Consider the following 14,554-nt stretch of genomic DNA (forward strand, 5'->3'; position numbering starts at 1 on the left):
TCCTGGAGCCCCCAGAGGCTCCTGCTGTGAAGAGCCAGCGGGAGCTAGAAGATCCCACTGACAGGAGCAGGGGCAGAGGAGAAGGATGGTTACATGGAAGACGGGGAAGAAGGCCTAACACCCTTCCCAGAAAATGTCAGTCATATATAAACAAATGCAGTTAAGAACTCAGAAGTCTGGGTTCAAATGCTGGTGGTTACTTATTAGCTGTGTGACCTTTGATAAGTCACTTAACCACTTCGAGACTCTATTTCCAAGTGGGTTAACAGTATCTTCCTCATATGATGCTGTGAGGATTCAATGTCAGGCACTTATTAGAGCGTGTGGTGTATACTAACTGCTCAGTAACCGTTAGCTGCTTATTATTAGTGATGTTCTTTTTATAATCATTATTATTTTACTATTGCTTGGATTGTCCTCTTCCCCATGACCTGAAAGAAGGACAGAAATACCCGTCCCAGACCACGAAGGCATGGGGAGAAGGAGGCTTGACCATTGTAAGTAAATAAACCAGGAAAGGCCTCCGTGGGTTCTGCCCCGATTCCTTCCTCCACCTAACAGCTCTCAGTGAACATCTGAGCTCTACTTTTTTCCTGTCTCTCCAAAGCAATGTTTCAGATGGTCTTACCTATAGAGAAAACATAGCAGAAAAATCCAAGGGACTTCGCCAATCCTGGTCTGCTAAATCTTGCCAGACCGGCCCATAGAGCTGGCTTTCTAAGATGCTGCCTATCTCCTACAAACTTTGCCTTTTTTTTTTAAAAGATTTTTATTTATTCATGAGAGACACAGAGAGAGACAGAGACATAGGCAGAGGGAGAAGCAGGCTCCCTGTGGGAAACCCAATGCAGGACTTGATCCCAGGACCCCAGGATCACGCCCTGAGCCCAAGCCACACCCTTAACCACTGAGCCACCCAGGCGTCTGTTCCCAAACTTCACTTTTTTTTTTTTCCGTGTGAAGCACTATTCATTCTCTAGGCCAATTCTGAGAACTCCGTGGCCATTTCTGTTCCCTGCTGTCCTATCTTTTCAAATTCTCCTAGTTACCATGTTATTTGAAGTGACATGAAGGATGGGAGAATAAAATCCCTTTCTCTCCCACTCCAGTGGGAAACTACCTCAGCCCTTGTGCTCAGAGCTCTTTATAATTTCAATCCCATATTGTGGTTTAGTCTGTTGTCTATGCCTTGGAAACAGACAGAAAAACAAAAAAACACCCTACATGAAGTTGGGCAAAGGAGAATAGCAGCAATCTGTTCTGTGCTGTGTCCAGCATGGAGAGAGTTCTCAAGATCAAAGTTCCCAAATGGAGGCTTAGCGCAGGCCACACGAGAGAAGCATGAGAAGAATCTGAAGGAGCAAATCGAGAGCCTAAACTTCATCTAGAGACAACAATGGGTGGGGCCCAGTAAGTGAAAGAAGTTGGTTCTGTGTTCCAAAGAATAAGCAATCTCAAAAGCAGAGGATTTTTTTATTCCAGGCTTAAAAGAGAAGTGCGTCTCTGAGGAGCACCTGGGACTGGCAAGGGACTCTTGAGAAAGGTAGATGAGGCTTCCTGAGCATGTTGTGTGTTTTGGCTGACTTGCCCTCTGTACCTAAAGTCCATGGAAGGATCCTGGGTCTGGAGAACCTCCAACAAAAGAGAGGAAGGTATGGGGTTCTCAGAAGCTGGCTTCCACTTGGATAGGGAAGGTCAATGCCCAATGGGTGGGAGCCAAGATTCCCTGGGTTAACAGGACCCATGCCTGTGCACATGAACTCCTGCTATTTCACCCTTGCAGCGGGGACTCTGACTATATAACACTGTCTCGGAGATACTGCTGCTATGGAAGCTCCTTTCAAGGTGCCACAAGGAAACCATTCTCCAAGTCCGTCCTCAGCAGTTGAGACAGTGACAGGTTAACTGAAGAGCCCCCTTAGCTTCTTCCTCTTCACCTTTGACAGCTGAGGCCTCTGCCTAGAGCCTGAAGTACCCTAGAAAGAAAAGGAACCCAAATTAATAGAGGTTTGAACAGATCCACGTAAGTCAGGAGGGACCTTCTTGGTCCTGTGGCTCTGGTTGGGATGAGTGGCTGAAACAGGTGTTTTGAAATCTATGTCAGGCAACGAATGTGATAGAGGACTCTATGCCATGCGTACAGCCCTTCTCCCCTGAGGAACAACCTCACAGACCATCCCTGGAAGTGGGATAAGGAAGAAAAGGAGTCAAGGTCCTTCACTCAGTATAGGAATTGCAGAGAGGAAATACCAAGGTAAGACATGAAAGACCATGACTCCCCATCTATAAACACGTAATATGATGGCCTGGTTACAAATATCCTCCAATATTGTTCAGGCAGCATCAACTAGGTGACAACTCCAAGGATCTCTGGCTCTGGGGCTACAGATACATGACTCACTGTGGACTCTTTCTCAGGCACTGGGAGGGATAGTGCCGAAGAGATCAGCTCTTTTGGCTGGTTCACAAGTTGGTTTTCAGCTCCTGGTGGGGAGGCACTGCTTGATGGCTGAAGGTCCTCTGAAATCAGAAAGACCAAGGGGGAAGACTGTGATAAATGCCTTCTTCTTACCAAGGAGGCATTAGCATTTACCAAGCATTCTGACTGAGGCCAGGGTTTAGTACTAATATGTAAACAGACAGAAGTAGCCACAAATCCAACTTCCAGCTCATCCTCAGCAAGCCCTGTTTCTACTCTGAAGGTTCTCCAGGCCCACTTTAACTACATAGGATAAGAGTTTCTTTGATGTCAACAGACATCTCCTACCAGGTCTCAGGTAGAGAGATGAATCTTTCTCCTGGTCCTCTCACTAATTCTCCTAAGCACCAAGACCAGTTCCAACAGAAGTTTCTGCAGTGAGGGAAATGTTTTGCATCTGTGCTGTCAGACTTGGTAGCCGCCGGCCACATGTGGCTACCGAGCATTTCAGACGTGGCTACAGCAAATGAGGAGAGGTATTTTTCATTTTGTTTCATTTGTATTTAATTTAAATTTAGATAGTCACAAGAGGCTAGAGCTACCATTTTGGATGGTGTACAACCCTACACCTTAACTTTACACCCAGGGAAACCAAATATCCCTGGAGCTACTTACCGGTGCCTAGATGCTCCTGTCTCACTTGGATCTCTTGTCTGGTGACTGCCATATACAGACTCTGTAAATTTGTGACAAAGGGTCTTCCGTTGCCTACACTGCATGCCTCTGGTAGTTTCTACAGGAGAGAAGAGATGCAGTCACTGGTTATCCTGTATTGCCAGATAATAGGAGTTTGATATTCCACTGGAAGGACTGGCATCAGCCCCAAAAGAATTTATATGGAGGGGGGTGCTTGGGTGGCTCAGTCAGTTAAGCATCTGCCTTCCGCACAGGGCATGATCCTGGGGTCCCAGGATAGAGTCCTGCATTGGGCTCCCCACAGAGAGCCTGCTTCTCCCTCTGCCTATGTCTCTACCTCCCTCTCTGTGTCTCTCATGAATAAATAAATAAAAATAAAAAATAAAAGAGGAAGGTTCCTGAGCAAGGTGATGATGGGAAGAAAGTTGAGAAATATTTCTATCATCACACTCTATTCACCTGTTTCCTTTGCTGTGAATGAACCGCGGTTTTCCAACCACAGGAAAATGCTTTGCCTAGTTCAGGTTTCGTACACTTGGCTTAACAGATTCAGAGCGATGGCGGAAGGCAGAGCAAAGTGCAGTAAAAACGAGTTGAAGGCGTATGGTATCCAGGGGTCCCCAAACTGGCTGCGCTTTACGGTCTTGGAAAGGATCCAGAATTACTTCACCTGTGCACGAACATCATCATGGCTCCAAGCTAGCAGGTCTCCGGGGAGGCCATGCCAGTAGCTCACAGGGCACCAACCCAAGAATCCTGGACCAACCTGCATCTCGCGTCAAGGGCACTTGCTCTGTGCTATAAAGGCATTCATTTCTGAAGACCCTCCGTGGGAGAAGGACGGAGGCGAGAAAGCAGGAGAAGCAGTGCGCTGCACCAGTCACGATTATCTCCCCCTGAGTATGATGGTGGCTGAAATACTTGCAGATTCCCAGGAAATGTAGCATCCATTTGTACTCTACCCTGACCTTCTGTAAGGACTGTATCAGGTTTGGACTTTCACTGGAAACCACAGATAATGAATCAGGAGACTTGAGTCAGAACGCAGTTGCTCCTGGCCAGCAATCACAGCAGAAATAAAAGAGCCCGGAGGAGCAAACTGGAAATGAAGGCAAACTCTCAGGCCGTCCGCCATTCCCTCCCATGCCCATGCTCCTCAGTGTCAGCTCCTCCAAGTCCTGTCCTCTTGCAGCTCCACCTACGTCCCCTACAGCCTGAGAGCCCTGACAGTGGAGAGAGGCCAACAGCTGGTCTCCTTCCTTATCTCTCATGTCTCCAGGACCTCCCTTCAGATTGCTCAAGAAACGTGGCCTGCCTCTCGTAGGCTTCTCCACACGCAGCTTGGTGGGCACGGTGCTCTCTGTACAAATAGGTGAGGCAAAATCTCAGCAGTCCTAGGTCACCCCTTGCTGCCCTTTCCATGGAACCAAACAGACTCCTACGTTTTCTAGGGCAATCTTTAGCCAGCTCCTGTACTGAGTCTCAAAATGAAGGGGCAGAAATGAGAGGCCACGAAAGCCAGTGCCGTCCTGAGCCTAAGTCCAAAGACAGAACCTATATCCTGGGCCTTCCTCTGTCCTTCCCTGTCTCCGAGAGATCTGGTCCTGCAGTTGTTGTCAAAAGTTATCCCACCTGAGTACTCTCAGAAAAGTACTAGAAACAGAATATTGGGAGGTGCCTGGGTGGTTCAGTTGGCTAAGTGTCTGCCTTTGTCTTGGGTCATGATCTCAGGGTTCTGGGATCGAGTCCCTGCATTGGGCTCCTTGCTCAGTGGGAAGCCTGCTTCTCCCTCTCCCTCTGCTCCTACCCCAGGCTCATGCTCTCTCTCTTTCTCTCTCAAATAAATAAATAAATAAATAAATAAAATCTTTTTTAAAAAAGAAGGAAAGAACATTGGTACATTTGCTGCATATTTACTGTGTGCTAGACACTGTCCTAAGCATTTAAATATATTAACCCATTTGGTCTTACTCCCTGTTTCCCTGGCACCTGGACTGTCGTAGGGGCTCTATAACTACCCGTGAATGAATGAACATGGTAGGCACTAGTTTGATCCCATTTTACTAAGGTGGCTCCACCTAGATAGCAGCGGAGCAGGATCAGAATCCAGACAGGGTGGCCTCAGGGCTGACACATATAATGACTCCCCTATTCACCTCTCTACACGGCAGAGTTTTAGTCAAAAGGGCCAGACAGCCTTTCCCAGGGTCACATCCACCCGCGCCTACACTGCTGATGGCTCGCCTCAGTTGCCATCCAGCTCAGGACTAAGCCCTGGCAGGTGACAGCAAAGAAGTGAACAGAGAATCTGGAGGTTCTCCCTGAGAAGCTGGCCCCACCTGGAACCCTCAGGGGCTGAGGCCCTCCCTCAATCCCAGTCATTCCCATCATCACTGATTCCCTAGGCGTGATCCTCACGAGATGCAAGGCAAAGGAAGCAGAAAGGCCCCTGGGCCTGGGAAGGAGGAACACTGGCTTCCTGTGCTGGGAGCTGGGGCAGGCGGCCGAGATCAAAGGCCGGTCAGGCCTAAGAAAAGCAAACAGCAGTGCCCCCTGCCATAAGTACGAAGGAGCCAGGAGCAAGGTGTACCAGCCGCAAAGCGGGTCACTGCCCAGAGCGGGGAGGGCAGAGGAGACAGGTCGGTCTACTGTGGAATGCGTTCATCTGATTAACCCAGATCAGAATCAATTCTACGCAGCAAAAAGCTATTGAGATCCTGCTGTGAGTTAGGCACTCCGGGAGAGATGCAGGCTTCCCTCCTCGGAATGGGACTGAGTTAGTTACAGGTTAAGGAAGACAGAGTCCCTGCCTCAAAGTTTAAGTTCAGGTGTGTGGAACGGGCAGATTTAGGGTTTTTTCCAAGCGTTGTGCTGTCACAGAGTTATAAAGAAAGGGTAATAACCCAGAGAAGAAGAAAGGGAGGAATTCTGATGGTCCTGCAAAAAGCCTGGGGGGAAGAAGGGGGACCAAGGGGAGGAGGTATTCGTCTAGCCTTGCAAAGTCCCACTGGGAATGTGGAGAAGTATTTGAAGCACAAAGGTGTGAAAAGACGGGATATGTTGATGTACCTTGTGGGAAATAAGACCAGAAGGCTAAATTCATACCCTCCAGGTTGCTAAGGGCTTGGTTTTCTGAACTAAGGCCATGCCCCTGGGAGTTTCCTTTTGTTTCACCAAGTGGCTTTCTCTACTACACCTGAGCTTGCCAAGGTTTGCTGGGCTCCAAATGAATACTGAATCCAGGGTGAGGGGTTAGAAGCATCCTCTGGGTTTGCCTTTGTAGACTGCCTGCTACGTTTTGAACCTCTTCACTAACTGAACTGCTAGACTCTGACCCTCCAGGGGACACAGAGCTACACTGCTTTCCCATTTCCAGTTCACTGGGACTTTGGCCCCTGCTGTCTGGCTATCTCAGGAACTCTAGGAAAATCAAAGCTACAGAAATCCTATAGGGCATTTTATTTCTCCTCCTTTTCCCTACTGCAGCCCACATCGGTTCCTAGCGCCCAAACTCCCCTCTTTAGCGGAGATGTGTGTGTTACTCCCATCGCTGCTGGGAGGTCTCAGACTCACTTCCAGTGGTCCAGAAATTCCAAGACTCCCTCCTGCTCTCTGACCTCAGCAGGATCTGCTGGAGAGATCCAATTGTCGCTTTCCTCAGGAATGAGTGGCTCAGTTGATTAAGCATCTGCCTTCAGCTCAGGTCATGATCTCGGGGTCCTGAGATAGAGCCCCGAGTTGAGCTCCCTGCTCAGGGGAGCCTGCTTCTCCCTCTCCCTCTGCCCCTCCAGCCCCTGCTAGAGTTCTCTCAAATAAATAAATAAAATCTTGACGAAAGAAAGAAAGAAAGAAAGAAAGAAAGAAAGAAAGAAAGAAAGAAAGAAAGAAAGAAAGAAAATCAGATTTCCCACCCTACTTTCCATCCTTTCTTTCCCTGAGGCTGTTTCAGGAAAGAAACCTTTAGAATCCTGAGTAAGGAAAGGCTGGACCCTGACATACTGCTCACCCTACCAATGTGGGCCCATGGCCCAGGAGACAGGTGTAGGGGACAGAAGACAGAGTGGAAGCACGCCAACTGGAACTCCCCAGCATCAGCCTTGAGCAGGTCTTCTGGGCTAGCACCAGCCCCAGAAGCCGGGTGCAGCTCTCAGCTGTCATAGTGGCACACCCTTCGGGGCAGGGCCCCCAACACACAACTTCCTGAGGGTAGGAGTTCCTCTCTTCCCTCTTAACTCGCACCTTGGTAAACTATGCCAGTAGGTCTCACAAACTCCCTGCCCTGGAGAGCTCAAGCCTCCCTTTAGGAAATCATGGACATTTTCATCACCAGCTCCGTTTAGAGTTAAGGGCACATTGGAAACTTCTTCTAACATCTCACATTGCCAAAGGGTTACCAAGATAAATAGAGAAGAACAACAACAAAAAAAATGGTTTAGGATGAGGACTCTACTGGGAAGGACTCTACCAACAGAACTCCTCCCCAGCGCTCCTCTTCACCCTCAATCCATTCACCCAACAAATATTTAATAACCATCTACAGTGTTCAGGATGATTGAGATGCGAGGGATATGACAGATTGAACAAGAGATAAAAAAGAAAAAAATCCTCTGCCCTCTTGAAGTCTACATTCTGGGGGAGGGGGCGGTCAACAACAAACACATAGCTAATTAAAACATACACATACATGCTATCAGATGGTGACAGCACCACAGGGAAAAATACATCGGCACAGGCACTACAAGATAAGGACTGGAATGTGTTACAATTCTGAACAGAGGCCAAAGAAGGCCTCTCTGACAGGGTAATGTTCTTAAAAGACCCAAACAGAAGTGAGAGAATGATCCACGTGGCTATCTGGGTCAAGGGACCAGATTCCCAGTGTGCCTGGGTCCAGCCCTGGCTCACGCCTGTTGCTGTTTATTAATAGAGGTCTCTTTCTCTCTTATTAGGTCCCAGTTAGCACGATCAGTTAGATGGTCACCCAGTATCGAAGGATGAGCAAGGCAGGTTGGTGCATTCATGTCTGTGTGTTTATTTGAAAGCGCGAGTTAGGGATCCCTGGGTGGCGCAGCGGTTTAGCGCCTGCCTTTGGCCCAGGGCGCGATCCTGGAGACCCACATCGGGCTCCTGGTACATAGAGCCTGCTTCTCCCTCTGCCTATGTCTCTGCCTCTCTCTCTCTCTCTCTCTCTCTGTGTGTGTGTGTGTGACTATCATAAGGAAATAATAAAAAAAAAAAAAAAAAGAAAGAAAGCGTGAGTTAATGTAGCATGTTAGCTTGTTCCGTGAGATGGGAAGCCATTAGAGCTTCTAGGGGAGTGAAATGATCTGATTTACATTTTAAAAGCATCATTCTGAGTGTTGAAGGCCAAGAGACCAAGTGGGCAGATTTGCTAGAAGTCTGCTAGGGTGACCAGGTGGAAGGTGATGGGAGCCTGGGCCTGAGTGGCAGCAAGGGAGGTGGCGTGAAGTGACCAGATTCTGGGTATATCTGAAGGCATGGCCAGCAGGATTTGCTGATGGAGTGAGGTGTATCATTCAAGTGGAGTTAAGGATCACTCCACTCCAGGGCAGAAGGTAGATGTCACAGGGGGATGACCCAGAAACCTAAAATAAATCCCTAGACCAAAGAAAACCTGAAATGACCCCTAGGTCCACAGCACAGACCCAGCTTTAGTAGCAAAAGGGTGAGAGCAGAAGGAAAGATGAACCCAACGCCCAGGGGAAGTATCACGGTTTAAAAAGAGAAAGCCACAAGTGGCTTCTCACTCAAAGAGGAAGCAGCAAGATTATCCAGGGATTAGGAAAAAAATTCTTCGAAGAAAAAAGAGAAGTTGAAACAAGCTTTAAGGTCTGGCTTGAGAACCCAAAGACCCGGATTTGTACCTTAGGTCTACCTGCTAGTGGGAATACTTTGGGCAGTTATTACACTTGTCAAAGTCTGCTTCTTGAGAGAGAATGGAGCGATGAATAGATGGACAGGGGTGGGGTGGGGTGGGGGAGGGTGCTGAGACAAACAATATCTGTATCAGGGTTCATGAAAGGATTAAATGAGAGAGTAGAGTAAGTACCCAGAAATATCTGTCCTTTTCCTTTGTAAGGCAAACTGAGACTTTTCTTGCCTGGCCCCGGCCCAGTGCCAAGGAGGCTCAAGAAAAGCCTTAATGCTATAGTGCATACAAAAAAACCCAGGTCTGACCCAAATATTAACCCTTCCCTGCTGCAGCCCGAAGCATATGTTCTTCCAACAATTTAGTGACTAGTCAACGCCCAGAGCAGGGACACACGGTCATGGGAACCCTAGCTGGTAACCCACCAATAGCTCCCTGTCCACCATCGACACACGGGGCCCCGCCTGAGACTCTGGTAAGGACCAAGGCTGCTTGGCTTCCGTATCAGCAGGTCCTAGCTTTGGACCCTTGCTTTGCCACTCAGTGGCTACAGTCCTTACCAGAAAAACGAGGCTGCCTACCAGTGCTTACTTTCGTGAGACGCTGGAAAGGGCCACACATGCAATAATGTAAAGGTCGCCTGCTCAGTATATATTATGTCTCCTCATCGCCCCCAAACCTGCCCTGTTGCTTCTCAAAGATCTCCTTTGCTCTCCCAGAGTTCAAGACACTCCCCCTGCAGAGGTCAAGGTCTCAGGTCTCACACTCACTCCCCCTTATCTCTTTCTGGTGGGGCGGGTACCATAGTGGAGAGTGAAGCTAACCTCTCCACAAGCAGCCTGCTCCCCCAAAAAATCTCCAGCAAAAGCGTTCCACATAGCCCAACTTGTCCAACAATGCTTCAGTCGGGAGCCCCTTCTCACCACCACTTCCTGGCCCCGAGTGTGCCTTGTGCAAGAGACTATGCCATTTCCATTCCCAAACCACATACTCAACAAAGGCTCTTTGGAAAGAAGAAAAACATGAGCTGCAGACACATCATGCACACTGTGAAGAGATAAATGTGTTTTTATGGGATTAATCTCAGCATTTCTTCAGAGTCTGAGAGAAAAAAATGTTACTAGGACAGAGGGAAGAGACAGGGCAGTGATGTCCGGGTGCCCCAGAGACCACCAGCTCCCTCTCCCTCCTCCTCACTTCAATTATTTCATAGCGGCTCGGCTCTCGAAGGAGCTCTTTCAGAGCTTCGGGCAAGATCCAGCCTCTGTCTTGGGCCTCACAGAACAGCCCTGAGTCTCTCAGCCCACTGATTGCAAATCTCGCTGATTTGGGAGAGCACACGGTACCCTAAGTGCCCAAGGCACGCTGCCCTTGAGATGGCACGCCAAGACCAGACAGCTGAGGCTGCTCCTGTGTTTGGTCTGCTTTAGCTTTGTTTGGGTCTGGGCCATGCCAGGCCTTACCCTGACCACTCTGGCGGCCGCCGTTGACCTGGCGGTGCGGCTAACCCGGCCCTGCTCTCCCTGCAGCCCCGAGCTCCCCCTGAGGCCCTGAGCCCCCACCCACTCAGCGCCCAGCTCTGCGTGGGAGAGGACACAGAAAGGCCTGAACAGAATCATGTGTTTGGGAGCCTGCACATCCAGTCCAATCCACCTGGCCTCTCCTCACGTTAAAACAAGGTGGGGGAACGGCTGCATATATCCATTCATACATTCAGGCCTGCAGGTATGAGATCTCAAGTTGCTAAATCACTTTCTTTGTGGCCTGCCCTTCTTATGGGATCATTTCGCTGCCTTTCTCTCTCTCTCTCTTTCTCTCTCGGTGCTGGAAATGCAATGGAGATAAGATATGTGCACAGTTCAAAACAGTTTGAGATAAAGTCCAGTTCTACTTATGTTATTCAGATTTTTCTGTTTCCACTTTGAGGCCCAGCTAGCTCCCTGGGCTGTACAGTCAGAAGAGATGAGAGATGAGGGGCCGCCTGGGTGCCTCAGTCTGTTAAGTGTCTGCCTGCAGCTCAGGTCATGATCTCAAGGTCCTGGGATCGAGCCCTGCATGGGGCTCCCTGCTCAGTGGGGAATCTGCTTCTCCCTCTTCCTCTGCTGCTCCCCCCGCAAGTGCTGTCTCTCTCTCTCTCTCTCTCTCTGTCAAATAAAAATAAAATCTTTGAAAAAAAAAAAAGAAGAAGAAGAAGAAGAAGAAGAGATAAGAGATGGGAAGAGAGACCATGAGAGAGATGTCCAAACACATGGCCTGAATAGTATCAGTAAGATTACCATTCTGGGATGCTTCTGGTGTACCAGGTATGAGGCTAAGCATTTTAATGCGTTATCTCAATTAATCTCCATAGTAACCCTGTCAATGAGGCACTAAAATCATTCTCATCTTATATATGAGAAAACAAAGGCTCAGAGAGGTTAAGTAAGCCAGCCAAGGTCACAGCTAGAAAGTGGTAGGATGCTGAAGTAGAAGACCCAGGAGGCCGAAGCCCAGAACATACACTTGAACCACCATGCTATAATACCTCTTAGAGTTACCCAGGGAGACGGGCATTCCTCCCTTCTGCCCCCGCCTCCCACTTCCCCAGAAGGACACTGGTCCTTGTTCTGAGGCCTAGTACTAGAAGCTAGCCCTCACCTGCTTCTTAAATCCCCAAATGGCCCAAGAGGCTGAGAGAGGAAAAGACAAAAGGCCCTCCAGAGAAGGAAAGCCTTACTCAAGCCTTAGGGTGTCCTCCAATGGTACTAGAAAATCAGCAAAAGGAGTCTCTTGGTACAGGGAGGCTCTAGACTCTAAATCTCCTTTTAAAATAAGTACAGCCCCTCAAAGTCATAGCAGGAAGGCCCCTCAGCTCTGCCCCCAAAAGAAAAATAATGGTAAAGGGAGTGGAAGTGGAAGTGGGGGCAGGGGCCGCTGTGCTCATAAGAGCCCTTTGTGGTGGCTGCCTCTGAAAGGGGGTTTTGCTAGACAAGGTGGAACTTCTCAAGGTGACAAGCAAATGGTACAGCCTAAGCTGTGACCCTTTGCTCACTCCATAGCCACCCCTCCCCTCTGCAGGGCTGAGCCTAAACTGTCCCCGAGGCCCCACCCAGCCCCAGCACAAACCGTGGCTTTCTAGTCTGGAGAGCGCCTAACAAGCAGCAAAGGGGCTGGGGGACCAGAGTGGTTTCCTGGGGGGGAGGAATCCTCGGAGCCCCTCAGAAACTGCAGCAGCAGCTCCCACTCCTGCTCCAAGAACAAGCAGCTCCTGTCCGCTCTGGCTCAGGGAGGGGCTCCGGCCAGCCCGTCTGGGAGACAACCAGTCTGAACGATGGTCAAGCACCCCTCCCGAGTCCAGCCACCTCACCATCCTCTTCCCAAATGGAGATGAAACCGTGTGGTAAAAATCAGGAAGAAAAAAATGTGTTAGGTTTAATAACAACAAAAATCACAGCTATGAGGCAGGCACCTGGCTCTGAAGGCTCTGGATCCCTGTCCCAGGCCACAAGCACTGTTCAGGAGTACAGATTTCTTTTCTTTTCTTTTTTCCAGTTTGAGGGGAGAAGCAAGGACAGTCAGTTGGGTCTAGAGGGCACAGAGGTGATTTAGAGGATCTGCTAGTATTCTCTGTAGGACCTCTACCACTAAAGGGATTCTCTTTCACTCCAGATTACACGCTTGACAGCTGGGAACACAGCCCATGGTGGCTGTCATCTCACAGGGCTCCCTGCCCTCCCCGCTCCCCCGCCTGTTGCCTGCTCCCTGTAGGGTGACACAGTGTCCTGTCCACCCTGCGAAATTTTACTCTGTAGGGTGATGCATTGCCTCCCCATACACACACCCATGGACACACACACACACACACACACACACACACACACACACACACGATAAGGGCCTGACCTTCATGACCTTAGGTAGGTAAGAGTTGAATAGGACACAAATCACAAAAGAAAAGACTGATAAATTGGACTACACCAGAATTAGGAACTTCTGCTCATCAACAGAACACCACTAAGAGCAAAAACAGCTGTAGAATGGGAGAAAGTACCCATAATACACATAACCAACAAAGGACTCATTTCCAGAATAGAAGAATATGTGAAAAAACTCTTAAAAATCATTATGAAAAAGACAAAATCATCCAAGAGAAAATTGGCAAAAGGCTTGGTCAAATCTAAATGACCAATAATTACATGAAAAAGTATAGGACCTCATTAGTTTTTAGGGAAGTTAAAACCACAACAGGGCACTGCTACATATTTACTATAATGGCCAAAAGGGAAGGGGCAGGTGATACAAGTGTTGTGTGGTACAAGGAGAACTCTAAGATGCTACTTGTGTGAGTACAAACTGATATAGTCTCTTTGGAAGACTGTTTGGCAGGATCTATTAAATCCAGTGTATAACTATGAAGCAACCCTTCCAGTTCTATGTATATATCCAGCGCAAATGGATAAATGAATTGTGGTATGATCTTACAATGAAATATTATCCAGAAATGAAAATTAACAAAGCACTGCTCACCACAACATAGATAAACCTCGCGAACATTTTGTTGAGTGAAAGAAGTCAGACACACAAAGGGGTATATACCGTATCATACCATTTACATGAAGTTCAAAACCGGCAAACATAATCTATCATATTAGAAATCAGGATAGTGGTTATCCTGTGGAGGGGGTGTGTACTGAGCACTGGAAACTTTCTAGTTCTTGACTGGGTACTGATTATATGGCCATGTGCACTTTGTAATAATTCTTCAAGCTATGCGCTTATGACATGGGCACTTTTCTATATACATCTTACACTTCAATTTAAAACATTTATTAATAAAAGATAACCCACCATGAAAAGCAATTTGGCAGTTCCTCAAAAAGCTAAATGTAAAGTTACTATATGACCTAGCAATTGCACTGCTAGGTCTCTACCAAAGAGAACTGAAAACATATGTTCATACAAAAACTTATGCACGAATGTTCACAACAGCATTATTCATAATAACCCCAAAGTGGAAACAACGCAAGTGTTCGTCAACTGATGAATGGATAAACAAAATGTGCTATACCCAAAATGATGGCATATTATTCTGCCATAAAAAGGAATGAAGTACTGATACCTGCTTCAGAGGATGAATCTTGAAAACATAATGCTAAGTGAAAGAAGCCAGACACAAAAGACCACATCTTGTATAATTCTATTTGTATAAAATATTCAGAATAGGCAAATCCACATAGAGACAAAGTAGATTAGCGGTTTCCTAGAGCTGGGGGATAGGAGGAAATAAGGAATGACTGCAGATCAGTACAGAGATTCTTTTTTTAGGGTGATGAAAAGGTTCTGGAATTAGAATAGTAGCCATGGCTGCACAGCCTTGTGAATATTGTAAAACCAGCGAATTGCACATTTCTGGTAAATGTTACGGTAGAAGAATTATAACTCAATTTTTAAAAAGGATTCTTAAGAAAGATAAAGTCTCTGCTCTCCCCCTATCTGCTTCCCATTTTCCCTCTCTGTTTCCTCTTTCAGGAATAGACTCTCAGGCTCCCAAAAGGCCTGGACAACATTTA

At 47.8% G+C, this 14,554-nt stretch overlaps 1 protein-coding gene across 2 annotated transcripts in view; it reads right to left on the reverse strand.

Annotated features, from left to right (window-relative positions):
- Window positions 1-1,454: 1,454 nt before the first annotated feature.
- Window positions 1,455-14,554, reverse strand: part of NHEJ1 (non-homologous end joining factor 1) — an 82,688-nt gene continuing 69,588 nt past the window's right edge. For both annotated transcript variants that reach the window (XM_041737720.1, XM_041737719.1), the window contains exons 6-8: window positions 3,095-3,212; window positions 2,402-2,520; window positions 1,455-1,976 (exon numbers count right to left, since the gene is read on the reverse strand). In XM_041737720.1, coding sequence (XP_041593654.1) covers window positions 1,902-1,976; window positions 2,402-2,520; window positions 3,095-3,212 — 312 coding nt within the window. In that variant the 3' untranslated portion in view covers window positions 1,455-1,901. The remainder of the gene's footprint in view (window positions 1,977-2,401; window positions 2,521-3,094; window positions 3,213-14,554) is intronic.

The sequence above is a fragment of the Vulpes lagopus genome, chromosome 22 (genome assembly GCF_018345385.1).
Source record: "Vulpes lagopus strain Blue_001 chromosome 22, ASM1834538v1, whole genome shotgun sequence".
Lineage (NCBI taxonomy): Eukaryota > Metazoa > Chordata > Mammalia > Carnivora > Canidae > Vulpes > Vulpes lagopus.